General features: G+C 51.0%; 2 protein-coding genes across 2 annotated transcripts; both read left to right on the top strand.

Annotated features, from left to right (window-relative positions):
- Positions 1–1,490: 1,490 nt before the first annotated feature.
- On the top strand, positions 1,491–5,678 carry rab1aa (RAB1A, member RAS oncogene family a). Its single transcript, XM_084466135.1, has 6 exons — positions 1,491–1,648; positions 2,344–2,416; positions 2,569–2,664; positions 3,124–3,219; positions 3,458–3,589; positions 3,972–5,678. The coding sequence occupies exons 1-6, from the start codon at positions 1,635–1,637 to the stop codon at positions 4,167–4,169; spliced, it is 609 nt and encodes a 202-aa protein (XP_084322261.1). The 5' UTR covers positions 1,491–1,634; the 3' UTR covers positions 4,170–5,678.
- Positions 5,679–9,699: 4,021 nt separating this feature from the next.
- Positions 9,700–14,523, top strand: LOC311341356 (SERTA domain-containing protein 2-like). The gene is made up of 2 exons (XM_084466266.1): positions 9,700–9,850; positions 13,236–14,523. Exon 2 carries the CDS (start codon positions 13,240–13,242, stop codon positions 14,440–14,442), a length of 1,203 nt encoding a protein of 400 aa, XP_084322392.1. The 5' UTR covers positions 9,700–9,850; positions 13,236–13,239; the 3' UTR covers positions 14,443–14,523.
- The last annotated feature ends 2,870 nt before the right edge of the window (positions 14,524–17,393 follow it).

Genomic DNA, 17,393 nt, shown 5'->3' with positions numbered 1-17,393 from the left:
TGTATATATGTATGTATGTATTTGTATGTATGTATATGTCTATACTGCATGTGTGTGTATATATGTGTGTATGTATATGTGTATTTGTGTGTATGTATGTATATATACATGTGTATTAGGGGTGTAACGATACACAAAAGTCACGATTCGGTACAGCAGTTTTTTTTCACAAATGAAAAGACATCAAATACAATTGAGGATAAAAACACAATAAAGTCCAGGACTTATTTCCATTGTGGTCCTCAACACAAAACATCAGGACAAGACAAGGCAGTCCCAGAGTGTGTGATTATCAATAAAAACGTTTTTTGTTTTTTTTCGGTACGTACCGAAATGAAACGTGCATTGAACCGTTAGACCCGTACCGAAAATTTCAGTACGAATACGTGTATCGTTACACCCCTAATGTGTATATATGTATGTGCAGATAGATATATGTGTATGTGTGTTTGTGTGTGTGTATATATATATATATATATATATATATACTTTATCACTGGGCCACTTTTCTCTTTGTTTACATTGCATTTCTTCATTTACTTAACCACTTCATAATTTACAATTTACAATTACAATTTCTATCGATCGATCGATCGATAGATAGATATTCACAAATATATAGCTGGAATAAATGAAAATAATTATCTATAGATAATATATATAATCTATATATAGATAGATAGATAGATATATAGATAATATATAATATATATAATTCATATAAAAACTATATATTGGTGAATAACATTGTAACTCAAATGTGTAGGAAATCAATTAATTAATTTGTACAGGGTTTCCTCTCTCCTTCGACAAAGTGTTTTGTTTCTTGTAGTGGAGTGTTAAACGTGTGTTACATTAGTGTAAATGAATGAAGGTTTATTATCTGGGAAAGTTTAGTGAAGCCAATTTCAAGCACATAACGTCAGCATTCCCAAACTTGAAGCCCTATTTGAGGCCCAGACTACAACGAAGCCCAGACGACCACACCCAGAGGCCCAGACTACAACACCCAGAGGCCCGGACTACAACACCCAGAGGCCCGGACTACAACACCCAGAGGCCCGGACTACAACACCCAGAGGCCCAGACTACAACACCCAGAGGCCCAGACTACAACACCCAGAGGCCCGGACTACAACACCCAGAGGCCCCAGACTACAACACCCAGAGGCCCCAGACTACAACACCCAGAGGCCCGGACTACAACACCCAGAGGCCCAGACTACAACACCCAGAGGCCCAGACTACAACACCCAGAGGCCCGGACTACAACACCCAGAGGCCCAGACTACAACACCCAGAGGCCCGGACTACAACACCCAGAGGCCCAGACTACAACACCCAGAGGCCCGGACTACAACACCCAGAGGCCCAGACTACAACACCCAGAGGCCCAGACTACAACACCCAGAGGCCCAGACTACAACACCCAGAGGCCCGGACTCTGGTACTTCCTGGTCAGGCCGACAGGCAGCCATATTTGATTCGATTATGCTTTTCTGGTTGCGACGACTAGTTCAGCTAGTTCTGGAAGAATACGGTCTTTGTACTCGATCTAAGCTACGTTTACAGGTTTATCTACGACAACCGTAGTGGTATCTCCAATATTAACCGTATATCGTGTGTAGTCAACGATGAATCCTGAATAGTAAGTGGCCCTTTTTTCAGACGATTCCTGTGCGGTAGAGCTGTCAGTGTGGCGCTAGCCGCGGAGCTAACAGTGGCTAGCCTCTGACTCACTGTGTACAAGATGAGCGTCAGCTGCTTTGTCTTCGTGTACGACCTGTCAGTCACCTGTCAGCCGCGCTACACCACACCCATGGACACATTCGCTATTCCATGTATTATATCAAAACCGTTTATAGCCTTGATGTTTGTTTTGTCTTCGTCATCAGGACCCGAGGACGTTAGCATGTAGCTCCAGTGAGGCGCTAACGTTAGCGGCTCTACTAGAGATGTCTCTAATTGGCACCTGAAACATCTTTGTTTGTACATTTATTGTCAGGAGTAACGACTACGTTTGACATTTAAAACTGTCAACCTGGGAAATACTGATGTATGTGAACCAACCACTGGTTATAAAATGTTTATTATTTCACAGTGTTTGTTTAAAGGTTTAGTTGACGCTCGACGTGACTTTTAGTTCAAAGTAATCTGGCACTTTGTGGCTTCGAGATGATGCATGACCGTGTTGAAAGTGTTAACTATTATGTATTGCACAACAGCTTGGTGTAAAAATGTTGTGCAACATTATGCTGTTGTTGTTATATATATTGTTATATATACATTTCGGGCAAACTGCAACTTCATGAATCCCGTCTAAAATTAACTTTATTTTTGCAGTGACTATTTATTCAAACTGCTCCTGATTGGCGATTCTGGTGTCGGAAAGTCATGTCTCCTTCTCCGGTTTGCAGTAAGTTCTTGGTTTTTTTAAGTTGAAGAAAACGCCCCTGAAACATAATTGGCTCCTAAGCTGCATTTCTATGTTGACCTATTTTACTCTGTGTGTGTGTGTGTGTGTGTGTGTGTGTGTGTGTGTGTGTGTGTGTGTGTGTGTGTGTGTAGGATGACACTTACACAGAGAGCTATATAAGCACCATCGGTGTGGACTTCAAGATCAGGACCATAGAACTTGATGGCAAAACCATTAAACTTCAGATTGTAAGTTCATCCCGTCTACACGGACATCCTGCGATATCGCTGGAAAGAAGATCCCGCAAGATGCCGGATCTTCTTTCCACCACCGTCGGCGTGATGTTTGCTTGTGTGATGTTTAACATGAGATAAAACAACAGTTATAAATGAAAATATACATGAAGTTTTATTAACTTACTAAATGAAACCTCCATGAACATGACAAATAATAAATAAATAATTGTATTCCCAGGCAATTGCATTGATAGTCAGATCAATTGACTGGACCTGGTCCCCAACCTATCAAACATTTGTTTACCCTGTTTTTACCCAATATTCATTCATAATGCTGTAACATTGGCGGCCTGAACAGGCTGTGGTGGTGGGGGGGGGGGCTGTTGGCAGAACGGTCTGGATTGTATCCAGTTTGTCCTGATGCACGCTGACCGTTTACTGCAATTTACATATTTCCCTCTGCATTCACAGTGGGATACAGCCGGTCAAGAACGGTTCCGGACCATTACTTCCAGTTACTATAGAGGAGCCCATGGCATTATAGTGGTTTATGATGTCACAGATCAGGTATGACCCTCTTTCTTGCTCTGATTATAATCCAGTACCGGTTATTGAAACACAATGTGCAGGGAGAAGGAACTCTCCTGCCACCAAGTGCCATGAGAAAGGAATGAGTAAAAATGATCAGTGGAATTATTATACGAAACCCGCGATAAACAAGTGGTAGTACATTTTCCTGAGCATGTATGGTTAGGGATGCAGTGCTTTGATGGACTAACAGCGGTGTCCACCCCCCTGTGCTCAGGAGTCCTTCAACAACGTGAAGCAGTGGCTCCAGGAGATAGACCGCTACGCCAGCGAGAACGTCAACAAGCTGCTGGTGGGCAACAAGTGTGACCTGACCACCAAGAAGGTGGTGGACTACACAACAGCCAAGGTCAGCCTCCCCCTTTGGGCAGTCACACCACTTTAGACTCAATCAAAACGTCTCTCCGTAATGGTTCCACATGAATTTCCCAATTCTTTACAATTGTGTAATGACCCACCATTAGAGTTTAGAGTTTATTTATTTAGCACACAAATTTCAATGGTGCAAGGAGGGAACGAAGCCGATTGGCTTGTACATAGGTTCCACCCCTATAACAAATTACAACAAGACAAATTTCAATGGCTAACAAATAAACATATTGGAGTGCAAGATAACTTAATCATTTGTAGCAACAACTCCAAATTCCTCCCTCCTTCCTGTCCTCCTACCCCTCTACCTGAGTACTGGGGCGCAGTACCTTCAGTCTGATGGTTGATGGTTGTTTGTCCAGGAGTTTGCAGACAACCTGGGCATCCCCTTCCTGGAGACCAGCGCCAAGAGCGCCACCAACGTGGAGCAGGCCTTCATGACCATGGCCGCCGAGATCAAGAAGAGGATGGGCCCCGGGGCCACGGCCGGCAGCGCCGAGAAGTCCAACGTCAAGATCCAGAGCAAGCCCGTCAACACCTCCTCCGGGGGCTGCTGTTGAGGCCCCCACCACCCAATCCAGTTAGGGGCGTACCCCAAGTCAGCCGGGCCCAGCCCCCCCCCCCCCCCCCAGTGCCCCACCCACCGACAAAACCCCGACCCGTCTAACGTCACCCTGCTTCACAGACCCCACACCCACCAGGACCCCTGATCAGAACCCCGACTGTCTCTAACGTCACCCTGCTGCACAGACCCCCCCCACACCCACCAGGACCCCCGACCAGAACCCGACCGTCTCTAACGCCCCCCTGCTTCATAGACCCCCCCCCCCCCAGCCACCAGGACCCGACCGTCTCCAACGTCCCCATGCTCCACAGGGATTCCAGAGGGAGAGTGAGAGGGATCTAGCAGAATGATTGCAGATGAGGGTCATGTTAGCAGACACAGAACATCCTCCCCCTCCTCCTCTGTGGAAACGGCCCCAGCACGGTGAGCCCGCCGGCCTGGAGGAACACTGCTGCTCTCATCCTTTTATCTTTATTTGTCTCTCATACTCAAATGCACACCCGATTTGAGAAGAAGTTAATAAATCAGCCATTTTTTAACAGTCTAGAAGTGACTTCGACCAATACATTAAATGCAAGTATCGCTTTTTGTGTTCCTTCCCTTTTTCTTCCCTTGGTTTTGGTCCATTTGCTGATCTCAGCTGGGGTTGCTTGTTTCTGAGTGGTGTAGGCTGTCGGTGGACGGCATGAGGTCCTCAGGACGAGCCCTTCAGATGAAGCTGCTGCTGTAAGAGCACGCGGCACGCATTTCAGCAGAGCTCATGACCTGCCCCCTCTCTCTACCCCCTCTCTCTACCCCCCCTCTCTCTCTCCCTCTCTCAGTGCATCTGGTATGCAGTCGTTTGGAGAACCCGTGGTGGTTTCCTTGTACTATAAGACCAGATTAGGTGGAGGAAACGTCCCGGTTCAACCTCTCGATGTGGCCCCCACACCCGCCCCCTCCTAGCTAAGAACTAAACGGCCAGTGCCTTTGGGGCCAGAGTCAGACGTGGTGTTCTGCCTCTGGTGAACCGTGATGTTGGCATAGCCCCCCCCATGCCCACGCAACGGGCTAGCTCTTACTGCTTAGAGAGTTTACTGTAAGATGGAACCAAGCAATCTTGCGTGCGTGCGTGTGTGTGTGTATATATATGTGTGTGCGTCTGTGCATGCATGTATGTATATATATATGTACTATCCCAGACAGGGCCGTGTGCTGGTAAAAAGGATCAACCTGAGCAGGGCTGGGACGCAGTGTCCATAATTGTTAATTACTTCGCTTATAGTTTCTCAACCAACAGCACAAACAAGAGAGACGACCGCCATCCAAGCTATGAGATAAATCTATAAACTGTATATATTTATACATAAATGTAGGAATCGATTTGCAAATTCTGTAGAGAACCAAGTGAATGACATCAATTTAAAGGAATTGTTTGTAATCTCAGCACGTGATTAAGTGGCTGCAGACATGAATTTTTGTGGCACAATGTCTACTATTAAACAATGAAGGAGATCTTTGATAACGGCGTGTGTTGGCATATTTGTTGTCTGTCTTCTTTCAAAATTGCTTGCTCTACATAACATTATTACAGGGCGGCCATGTCCCTTCCTCTGCCTGCGACAGTAATAGTGCAGCTATAGATGCAGGATGCTGAGGATAATAGGTTCCGTTAAGATCCATTACGTTGCACACACACGACCAGCCCCCCCCCTCCAGGGGCCCGTCTTGTATCAGGCATGTGCCACCTCATCGGGTCGGTGACTTACCACTAGAAGGCAGTGTTCCGTTATATTGATATACTGTTTATTATTATTAAAGTTATATTGCTATTGCAGTGGTATGTATTAGTAAAGCAACACACACACACACACACACACATATATATTTAGTAGAAATGCACAGTTTGAATATTGGAATATTAGAATATAAGCGTTCTTTGAAAGGCATCCATAGGTTTTGGCCTATGCCTTACGTACATAGTCATCATTGCCATGATCCATACAGGACCATTACGCTCCGTAACCAAGCGATACATGGCGGACATGTCGCCGACTTGTGTCGTGATGCATTAATGACGATAACGATTGAACCAGGTCGAAGTGGGTCGTAGTTTGTTTCGGGGTTGACCCAGAGGGTCCCAGCAAGGGTTTGGTGATGGAGAGTGTACTCCTAGGTAAACATCTGGCCGTGCAGAGAAGCTGATCGGTGGTCGATGCGGTTCCCCGGGGCCACAAACACTCTGGGTGGTCCGCTGCACCACCAAACAGACGTTCACACGGAACCCGGACAGAAGAGATAACAACTCCCGCCCTTTCAGGAGCAACCTAAAACGATGTTGACGATGAATGTTTATTTCCTGTAGCGAGAGGCTGCGCCCTTGTTCAGTGCGCGCCGCTTTTCCATTTGAACGGAGCAAAAAAATGCACGTTGAGCATCAAACAAAGAGCGGGGTGGTTTGTGATGACCATGTCGAATGAGGAGAGGTCCGCGGCCTGCGTGTGTGTGTGCGCGTGCGCGCACGTGCCCGGCCGGTTTCTGTTTGCCGGTGTCGTGCCAGAAGTTGATTTTTGCCAGAAACTGATTTTCACCATCTACCCAACAACAATAGGCCTATAGGCTACTGGACACACAGGAGGCTATCAAACACATAAACAGAGATAAAAAAAAATAAAAAATAAAAACAACATTTGATGATCTTTCTCACACTATCGTCATTATCGGATCATTCAATGATCGCTTCATAAACGCTTGATTGGCCTACATTCTGAACAGCCAACGTTCATCACCGCCAAATGTGTTAAAATATGTTTTATTGTCTCACAAATACTTATCATCGATATAAACTGTGGCATACTGGCGCTGTTTGAGCCGGAAATCAGAACCGGAAATCTGTTTCTGGCAAAAATCAACTTCTGGCACGACACCGGCTTCGTTTGTTCTCGGTTGCTGGGCAATGGCGAGGGGGAAAGCATCGGTGACAGCTGTAGAGCCCGGGGCCCCCCACCCGGCTCCCTGAAAGAGTCCCTTGGATGGGGCTGCTTCTAGGGGGAGTCAGTGGGTGTGTGTGTGTGGGGGGGGGGGGGGGGGGGGGGGGGGGGGGGGAATCATGTGTGAAGTTCACTCCACTTGGGACAATAGTCCGCACACACACCTCACCGCCCAAACGAACCCAAGGCTCCAGCTGATGGCTTCTGGTGTTAGTATAACAGTCAGCATGCCTCTACATGTCCGTTGGAGGCCTACGTGATTGCTTAACCTGTAGGCCTACAGAAGGTGAAACATGGCGCTTTTTGTCAAGTGGTCAATTGTACACCGCATGCCTCATTATTATGTTGTGAGCTCTTTTTATAGCTTGGCTATACCAGCTTACACTCCTTATATTGAGAATAGATTAACTGCTTTCATTATGACTCCAGCACGGACTCCACGCACCAGATCTGTCTCCCTGTAGTGTTCACACAGCAGTAGTTCAGTTTATCAGAGCAGTGTGTGGAAGAGGGCAGGATGTGACACTCTTCCTACAGTTTCAATTTGAATTTTTCCACAACATAGTTGTGTAGGCCATTACTTTTTTCTTTGAACTAAAAAAAATAATAAACAGACATAACTGATATAAACGACATTACTACTTTTTCAAAACCGTGGATCAATAATCTAACAGAGTCCTGATCAGACGCTAGAGTCCCGATCAGACGCTAGAGTCCCGATCAGACGCTAGAGTCCCGATCAGACGCTAGAGTCCCGATCAGACGCTAGAGTCCCGATCAGACGCTAGAGTCCCGATCAGACGCTAGAGTCCCGATCAGACGCTAGAGTCCCGATCAGACACTAGAGTCCCGATCAGACGCTAGAGTTCTGATCAGACGCTAGAGTCCCGATCAGACACTAGAGTCCCGATCAGACGCTAGAGTCCCGATCAGACGCTAGAGTCCCGATCAGACGCTAGAGTCCTGATCAGACGCTAGAGTCCCGATCAGACGGTCCCGGTCACTGGCTCTGGGTTCTCCCGCCGTTTGAAGACAGAACGCTCCTCTCACCTTGATTAGCCGACTCTGGACTCCCCTGACCAGTAGGATGAGGAGATGGGCCTTCAGGTGATTCGTGGCCGTGCCTGCACCATATTCATGAACCTGCACCCCCCCCCGCCCCCCCCCCCGTGTGTCCTCCTAGCCCAGGTTCAATAGGCCCCTACTGGAGAAATCAAGGCATGGTTTTGAAGACCGTAAACAATCCCATATGGTCTCCAGAAGGTTCTAGCATTTTACCGAATTGAGTCAAAGTAACAAACCTTTAGCCTTCCTCAGCCCACCTGCAGGGTCCGGGTTCAGGAGGCGCACCTGCAACAGAGGTCCCATGAGCAGCCGTGAGTGGGCTTCGGATCGTTCTGGAGAGGGGTAGTAGTGCTCCGTTCACTGAGCTACGGTGGCCACTTTGTGCCATAGGTTGGCCATCTTTCACGTCCTGCACAAATCTCCCAGCATCTCTGTCGAACGTATACTGGGGCAGTATGATGAGATCCAAAGGGGCAGGATCTGAGAATGGGAGAAGTGATGGGGTGGGGGAGATGGGGTCCCCCATCATATCTCCAGTCTGAGGCCGTCAGCGGCCCCTGCTTACCGCCCCCCCCTGGCAGCCACCATGCTGTGCCGGGCCGGGGTGATAGGAGCAGCAGCTCTGACTGCTATAGGCTCTGGAGCCATTCACAGCATGCACTCTGTCCCCTGCCAGTTGCATTGTGCTGAAAGCAAGTATGTGCTCGCGTGCGCGCACGCACGCACGCGCACGCACACGCACACACACGTGTTCATGCACACACATACACACGGTGATGTATATGGCCTACATATGCGCACGCACACACGCACACACACACACACACACACACACACACACACACACACACACACACACACACACACACACACACACACACACACACACGAAAACCAGTTTGCTTTTAACTAGTCAAACCAGTTCAACTTCTTTATCCTCAGACGTTCAAGGTTTATGAGGTTTGGTGAGGCAGTAATAACGAGGTCTGAGGCGACATACACCAACATGGTAATTGTGATGTTATATAAACGTTTGTCGTATGCTATACATTATATATGTAACCATATATGTAACCTCTAGTCACACGTTATTGACATCGTTATTCTTGCAAACAAGTGTTGCTCTATCTGGCCATTAGGCCCACTGCGTGCAATTAAATAGCTCAGATACTTTACATAGTTGTGGTAACACTCTCACTGCGGGGGTAGTCAACGCAAGAATGCTCCAAGGAAGAAGCCAGTCCGCTGATAGGTTCATGGCAGCCGATCATATAGTCCTCCAATTTGAACCTGAATTTGAACACTCATCTGAAGAGATGGAACAAGCGATACGACTTGAGTGACGCAGTGAGCACCCCCCCCCCCCCCCCCCCCCCCGTCCACTGTTAGCTGAGTGGACCTGACGTCACACCGCTGCTGGCTGCTGGTGATCGGTGACACATCGCCTCCCTCGCCTCTCTCTACTCGTTGCTCTCGCCATTGTGTGGAGGAGGTCTCCGCGTGTCTCTGGTCCGCGATCAGAGACGGGAGGGTAGGGAGCGACTGGAAGCAGCGTCGTCGATGTCCGTCCGCACCGCCTCGTCTGAACCCTTTTACCGACACCCATGCAGGATTTGAAAGCCCTCAGACCGAACTACATGTGGTAAGTTACGGTTATGTTCCCTACAGCAGGCTCTCCACCCCGGTGCATGCTCGGAGATAACAGAGTGGCATGTAGCCCACCTCGCAAGGCTTTTGATAAATTGTCTTATTCTAAACGCTGGTGGGAATAGGGATATATAGTCTATAGATAGTAGGTAGATAGTGGATAGATAGTAGGCTGTATTGTGTCTCCAGTCACGCTGCCCTGAGCGTGTGGAGGAGACCGTCTGCGTTCCGTTTCTAATGTTGCGTCCTCACTGCGTAATTACGCCGCTCCTACCGCCGGCTTCCACTGAGGAGCACCGTTCTTCTGGTTCATAAACGGACCGTTTTGATTCGCAATCGCAGCGGGTTGGTTGTAACCCTTTAACCGTGTGAGTTCTGAGTGGCAGGTGGTGGTGACTATCCCCCCTCCCCCCATCACACACATAATCTGGTGCCTTCTACTTTGGAAGTTGGGGCAGCTGTTGTGACAGGTTTAGACACGGGCCCGTAGGAACTCTATATCGGCCTACTTGTTGTACCTTTCAAATAACCCATGCATTAAATAGGAGAACAGTGTGTGTGCCAAAGGGCCCAGGGGACACATTAAGCTTTAAACGTGTAGTGTTGGCCTCATATCCCCCGCAGTCCAGTGTCCCAGGGCAGCAGCCTGCGGGTTTGAGAGCGTCTACCCCGCCAGCGAAGAATGTCCTCCTGTCTCTTTAAAGGCTGCGCGGTGGGCGTGGCCTCTGCAATGCAACTTGTGAGTGAGTCCAGCCAGAGCCCTGACCGACGTGCATGGGGGGGGGGCCCCCCCAACAATTACTACCTTGTTTGTGCATTATTCAAAACGAGCGTCACAATAACCTTTAAAACTCGGTAGTGATGCAAACGCTGAGCGTTTGGTAGTCAGATGTCTTAACGTATTTTGTGCTATTATGAATGTGCCACAAAAAAGTGAAGCCCTGCAACAAAGTGATACTTTTTTTTTTACCCAAACGAATCAACGGAAGAGCGCAAGACTGAAATGAGTCACGTGTGAGTCATTCCGGCCGTGGAGATCAGGTGTGAGGAGGAGCGCACGCATCGCTAACCAAAGTCCATCTTTACTGGCTCCGAGGCGGGCTGTCGCCGCCCAGCCTGTAGCACCCACCCTCCGCTCCCAGTCACAAAGTTTACCTCATTATTATAGCCAGCAGGGTCCTGTTTGGTCATGCACAACGATCAATAAAACTCCGCTATTTTCTCTCTTTTCACGCCGCCTTTAGACCCCAGCCTGAGTGGGGAGCGACCACAGCCAAATGGCCCAGCAGCCTTATTGAGCTGCGTCTCCTGTAAGAGATATTAGCTCTGCTCTCCACTCGCTATAAGAACACTCTTCCCTTTCAAAGGAGTCCCAGGTGGAGCTCTGCTTCAGACGCAGCGTGCAGCTGAGGAACTGGTTCCTGCAGGATCGCATGGAAGCCAGCAGATCACGCATCAGACACAAATGCATTCAAACGATGCCCGTGATCTTAGTAGTAGTGGTCGGACAAAGATCAGTGGAACTGCAGATCCTGTGGTGCTGTCAGGAGACGGCTGTGCTATTTTGGCCCTATAAAACGTTGGGTTACGTTGGTAACAGCCTTTAACTAGGTCCAGCACAGAGCCCCTGGGGCCTGTCAGAGGGTGGTCCTAGGTCCAGCTGCAGAGCCCCTGGGTCCTGTCAGAGGGTGGTCCTAGGTCCAGCACAGAGCCCCTGGGGCCTGTCAGAGGGTGGTCCTAGGTCTAGCACAGAGCCCCTGGGGCCTGTCAGACAGTTGTCCCTCGAACACAAATTTCCCAGACGTCGTAGATGTGTTGATGGACGGCTGCAGAATATGTTTGAGTGCTTAAGTTCTGAGAGAAGGACAGAAGGACTCCGTCAGGGAACAGGGAGGCAATGCTTCCCCAGAAACCCAATTCCATTGAAGCCCCCCATGAATAAACCCAGTGATTGCGGACATGTTTGGGGGTCCGGCCCTAGGGCCCTGTCCCTGGTTGTCCCCCCCCCCCCCTGACTCCCTGGCCTTGACCTGCCTCACCTCCTTGGTTTGTCTCCCCCACCTCCCTCCCATTATGTCTCCCACTTGGCCTTTCTCCTCCTCTTCTCCTCCCTTTGTCTGTCCTTCTCACCATCAGCCCCCAAACGTGGCTGGCCTCTGGCATTCTGTCTCCCCCCCCCGCCCCCTCGCTGCCCCCACCCTAACTCAGGAGTGTGGGAGCAGATGGTGAGTTCACCCTCGGCGGGCCCCCACATGTGAAGGAGAGAGAGAGAGAGAGAGAGATGAATAATTATATTGGTTGGGGGTAGTTTGGGTATGTGTGTGTGTGTGTGTGTGTGTGTTAGGGGGAGGGTCTGCTTACAAAACTGGGAGCAAGGCACTCAAATACAGACAGCCTCTATCTCTACCTCTATCTCATACTGGGAGTTTACCATCAGTGTTGTTATACTTTACCTCTCATACTGGGAGCTTACCATCAGTGTTATACTTTACCTCTCATACTGGGAGTTTACCATCAGTGTTGTTATACTTTACCTCTCATACTGGGAGTTCCACACCCCCACACCCTCCCTGTGGTGTGCAGCAGCAGCTGCACCGAGGAACGGATGACCATTCACCCCTCACCCCCACCACCATCATCAGCCCCACCCCCACCACCACCACCCCCACCACCACCTCCACCACCACCCCCACCTCCACCACTACCACCACCACCACCACCCCCACCACCTCCACCACCACCCCCACCTCCACCACCCCCACCACCACCTCCACCTCCACCACTACCACCACCACCACCATCCCCACCACCATCACTATCACCCCCACCTCCACCACCCCCAACCCCACCTCCACCACCACCCCCACCTCCATCACCAACAGACATCTGTTGTGTAGTGGGAGGTAGGAGTCAGTAGTACACAAACACATCAGCTGACTCCACCTCACATGGTACTAGATCAGCTGACTGGTCACCATAACCACATACACACACACACAATAAGGAGGGGGGGGGGGGTGCAACATATCTGGAAAGAAAGTGACTTTGTTCCAAGAATAGCTTTGGTCCATTTGGACTTCTTGAGTCAAACTTTCCCGACCAGAAGCTGTTCTTGAGTACTAAGGTTTTCCGGACTCTAGGCCAGCGGGGTCCGGCTGATAGCCTGGTAGTCCTCTGTGTCTCTGACCGGGGCGCCAGCGGGGTCCGTGGTGGTGACGCCCGGGTCGGAGCGGTTCCCCCCCCCCCCCCCCCCCCGACCCCAGCTGGAGCCCAGGGTGGGGGTTCAGAGTCATGCCTCCGTCGTGTTAGCGCTGTGGTCTGTGGGCTCTGACCTGTGCTCTCTCTCTCCCCCCCCCCCCCCCCCCCCCCCCCCGCTGCAGATCCATGTGGGGCCCGGGCGTGAAGAGGAAATTGGAGCAGGACCAGGATGGCGAGGAGGAGGAGGAGGAGGAGGAGGGCGGCGGCGGCAGGGAGCGGCCGCCGCCCCCCGGGGGGAGCCCCGGCTTCTCCTCGCGGGCGTCCTACGCGCTGCAGCGGCAGATGGTGCTCAACATCTCCCTGGTGAAGCTGTACCGGCCGGCGGTGGGCCGCGCCGACCCGGGCCTCCAGCGGCGCATCCTCATCAGCAACGTCATCCGGCGTATCCACGACGACCTGCGGCGCGAGGGCGGCGTCCGGGCACTCTTCCTGGCCGTGCCGTCGCCGCCGCCGCCACCGGGCGTCGCCGGGCGCGACGAGGAGAAAGACGGGTGCTACCCGGGGCCGACCACGCCCCCCGCCGCGCAGGCCCCTCAGACCTGCCTGACGCCCGCCTCACTCCTGGAGGAGGACCCGCCCCCTTTCTTCACCCTGCCGCCCTCTCCGTCCTTCTCCCCCTCCTCCCCCTCTCCCTCCCCTCACCCGCGCCCCCCCCAGCACCTCCACCCGTCCCGGCGGCCGGGGGGCTTCTCGTCCGCTCCGCCCCCGCCGCCGCCGCCTAAAGACAGCTTCTCCTCCGCCCTGGAGGAGATCGAGGAGCTGGACTCCTCCTCCTCCTCCTCCTCCTCCTCCTCGGACTCCTCGGACTCCTCGGACTCCTCGGCTGCTCCTCCTCCCCTCGCTGCCCTGCCCACCTCCAGCCCCCCCGGGGAGCCCCTGGCCGGGGCCCCGGGCCCCAGGTGGGACGGGGACATGGAGGTGGAGGCGGAGAGCCGGGTGGACATGGAGGAGGAGGAGGAAGAGGAGGAGGAGGAGGAGGAGGAGGAGGACAGAGAACTGGTGGAGTACGGCCGCAGCTCCCCGCCCCGCGGCCCCGCCCCGGGCCGGCGCCCGCTGGTCCCGTCGGGGGGCTTCCTGACGGACTTCGCCATGGACGACGTGCTCTTCACGGACATCGACACCTCCATGTACGACCTGGGGCCCTGCGGCCCCCAGGCCGCCGGGGCGGGCCCCGGGGGCGGCGCGGGGCCCGCCAAGGTGGCGGCCGACGACCTGGTGGTCAGAGCCATCTCGGGCTACGGCGGCGCCGCCGGGGGCCACCAGGGCCAGCCCTTCAGGATGGACCTGGCCGAGCTGGACCACATCATGGAGGTCCTGGTGGGCTCCTGAGGGGCCCGAGCCGCACCACGTCGTGGAGGGTCTGAGCCGGACCACGTCATGGAGGGCCCGGTGTTTTCCTGAGGGCCCGGTGGACTCCTGAGGGCCCGGTGGTCTTCTGAGGGCCTGGTGGTCTTCTGACGGCCGGAGGGTTCATTGGGGCCTGGTGGTCTCCTGAGGGGCCCCTGAGGGCCGGTGGTCTTCTGAGGGCCGGTGGGCCCCTGAGGGCCGGTGGGGTCCCGAGGGCCGGTGGGGTCATTGGGGCCTGGTGGTCTCCTGAGGGGCCCCTGACGACCGGTGGGCTCCTGAGGGCCGGTGGGGTCCTGAGGGCCGGTGGTCTCCTGAGGGGCCCCTGAGGGCCTAGTGGGCTCCTGAGGGCCGGAGGGTTCATTGGGGCCTGGTGGTCTCCTGAGGGGCCCCTGAGGGCCGGTGGTCTTCTGAGGGGCCCCTGAGGGCTGGTGGTCTTCTGAGGGGCCCCTGAGGGCTGGTGGTCTTCTGAGGGGCCCCTGAGGGCCGGTGGGTTCCTGAGGGAATGCACGGCCGGTGTTCTCAATGTTGGGAAGATGTTTTTTTTTTACAGCCTGAATGAGGTGATAGATTGTTTTGAACACTAATAGATTATATTAGAATCCATCTTACTGGAAGTGTGTCAACCTGCGTTTATCCACGAGTCAACACGTAGCGCTTGTGAGGAAGGTGCAGTCTAAAGCAGAGCACTGAGTCACTTATCTACATCACTTTGGAAATGTTGTCTCCTAGTTTGACCACAAAGGCGGTCATCATGACAGCGTCAAGATGAGTCTGTGGTCTGTTTTCGTCCACTAGATGGCGGCAATCTGACGTGAGTGGTCTAGAGTTTCTCCTTGGAAAAAAACTCAGTTTTTCAATATTTCACAAGCAGCTTAATCGACACAAGCAAATGAAACCATCAACATGCCAATCTTGCTCTGGGAGTCTTTCAAGTATTTCAAATATGTCAGTTGCCTCTCTTCTCATACTTTCTTTAGCTTTATGTTTATGACAAGCAAAGTCTTAGGAAATAGTCTAGCCTTTCAAGTGCTACATAGAGGTATGAAGTTGCTCGAGACTAGCTTCCTGTTGCCAGTACAATGCCAGCTTTTACAACTTTGGACTTTTCAAAGCTTTTTACACCACTGGAAACAGATTACTGTGTAATTTGTTTGTTCTTTACAATACATAACACTCGGTTAATACCCAGGTTATAGAATGGAATAAGGCCATATAAATGTTGGTCATTCTTTTCTGTGGGTTTTCCAGAATTATATGAAAAAACTTTTGTATAGACTGCTTGCATAAGGGATTGTCAAGAGGATTTCTAATGAAAAGAGTGCCTTTATCAGAGGTATTGCCAGACTTTACCAAATGTTTATTTTGCCAATGTTCTTTAGCGACAATACAAATGAAGAGTTATATCCTAAAAAACTATCATATTATCGTATTATTATATTTTATATGTTGTTTCTTTGGTTCAAAATGTTTCTTTTTAATATATATATTTTTAATGTGTTAATGTAGCCGCTCCATGTGTATGTTGTTAAACTATTGATACTAGTTGCATTTTGTCTTTTAAAAATGGACCATCATTTGTTTTCATTTTTCAAAGTCTGAAATGTTCCGAGGATGCCCTGTTTCACAAATACTTATTGCAATTTGGAATTAAAGTTTGGATATTTACCAACTAATGGAGGAGTTGTATTTCTTTTGCTTGATTACTAAATGAATATACTCGTTGGCCTAATACGGAAACAAATCTCTCAGAATCATTGCTTTGCTAAACTGGACAAACATAATATTTGACACCTTGAACCTGCTACCAAACTACTAGTAAGGCTGTATTACAGAACTGTTGAGGGCTGAATGGGTTAGTTCAGTGTAAATATACATACTGCCCTGGCTCAACCAAGCAACACAATACCAGTCTACAGTCTTACACACAGCTTTTGATTCATAAACATAAGCCGCTTTCTAAGTTAAATAGTGGACGTTAATACTTGCAGTGGCGTGGATGTCAACCAGGTGATCTGCGTGAGCGTCCTCTCTGAATTGGGATTGTGTCTTAAGACGATTGGTCGTTCTGGGAGGGATCAGGTCCTTCTCTTTACAGGAACATTTAGACAACTGCAAACATTTTGACAAATCGCATCGAATGGATCCGTTTCACCTACGGGTTCTCGTAGTCCTCTGAGGGACTGGGACCACATGTCCAGGACCCGGGGGACCACAACATGTCCAGGACCTGGGGGGACCACATCATGTCCAGGACCCGGGGGACCACATCATGTCCAGGACCCAGGGGGGACCCCGGAGTCATGCTGACCATCTGTTGCCTCGTGGCCTCCAGCCTCTCGTCCCGGGGCCGTCCTGCAGATCCGTGGAACATGAGGTGTGACTCGTCTCTGGTCTCCTTCATGAAGATAAACCCCAATAATAGTTCAGAAAGTTGCTTTAAACAATGTTTTCGCATAATAAACCAAGTAAAAGCCTGTAGGGACACTATATGGGAGTAAACTGGGTAATATGATATATTCTTCAGCCAGGCCGGCCTTGGTACCGGTGCTTATATATACCTGCTGCTACCTAACCAGTAGGCCCACCACCACACAGAGCAGCATCCTCTACACCTGCTGCTACCTAACCAGTAGGCCCACCACCACACAGAGCAGCATCCTCTACACCTGCTGCTACCTAACCAGTAGGCCCACCACCACACAGAGCAGCATCCTCTACACCTGCTGCTACCTAACCAGTAGGCCCACCACCACACAGAGCAGCATCTTCTACACCTGCTGCTACCTAACCAGTAGGCCCACCGCCACACAGAGCAGCATCTTCTACACCTGCTGCTACCTAACCAGTAGGCCCACCGCCACACAACGTCCACCAGCCAGACTTCACTTTAGGTACGGTAACGCTATGAATGAAACAGGAATGTAATGTTTACA

The sequence above is a fragment of the Micromesistius poutassou genome (genome assembly GCF_964030765.1).
Source record: "Micromesistius poutassou genome assembly, chromosome: 3".
Taxonomy (NCBI): domain Eukaryota; kingdom Metazoa; phylum Chordata; class Actinopteri; order Gadiformes; family Gadidae; genus Micromesistius; species Micromesistius poutassou.
The sequence above is the reverse complement of the archived record's forward strand: the minus strand, read 5'-3'. Positions and strand labels throughout refer to the sequence as shown.

Excerpts from the sequence above, each read along its gene's own strand:
- rab1aa (XM_084466135.1), top strand. Across the intron at positions 2,665-3,123 it reads AAACCATTAAACTTCAGATT|TGGGATACAGCCGGTCAAGA; the intron begins GTAAGTTCATCC and ends CTGCATTCACAG. Across the intron at positions 3,220-3,457 it reads TTTATGATGTCACAGATCAG|GAGTCCTTCAACAACGTGAA; the intron begins GTATGACCCTCT and ends CCCTGTGCTCAG.
- LOC311341356 (XM_084466266.1), top strand. The coding sequence starts at position 13,240 with ATGTGGGGCCCGGGCGTGAAGAGGAAATTGGAGCAGGACCAGGATGGC.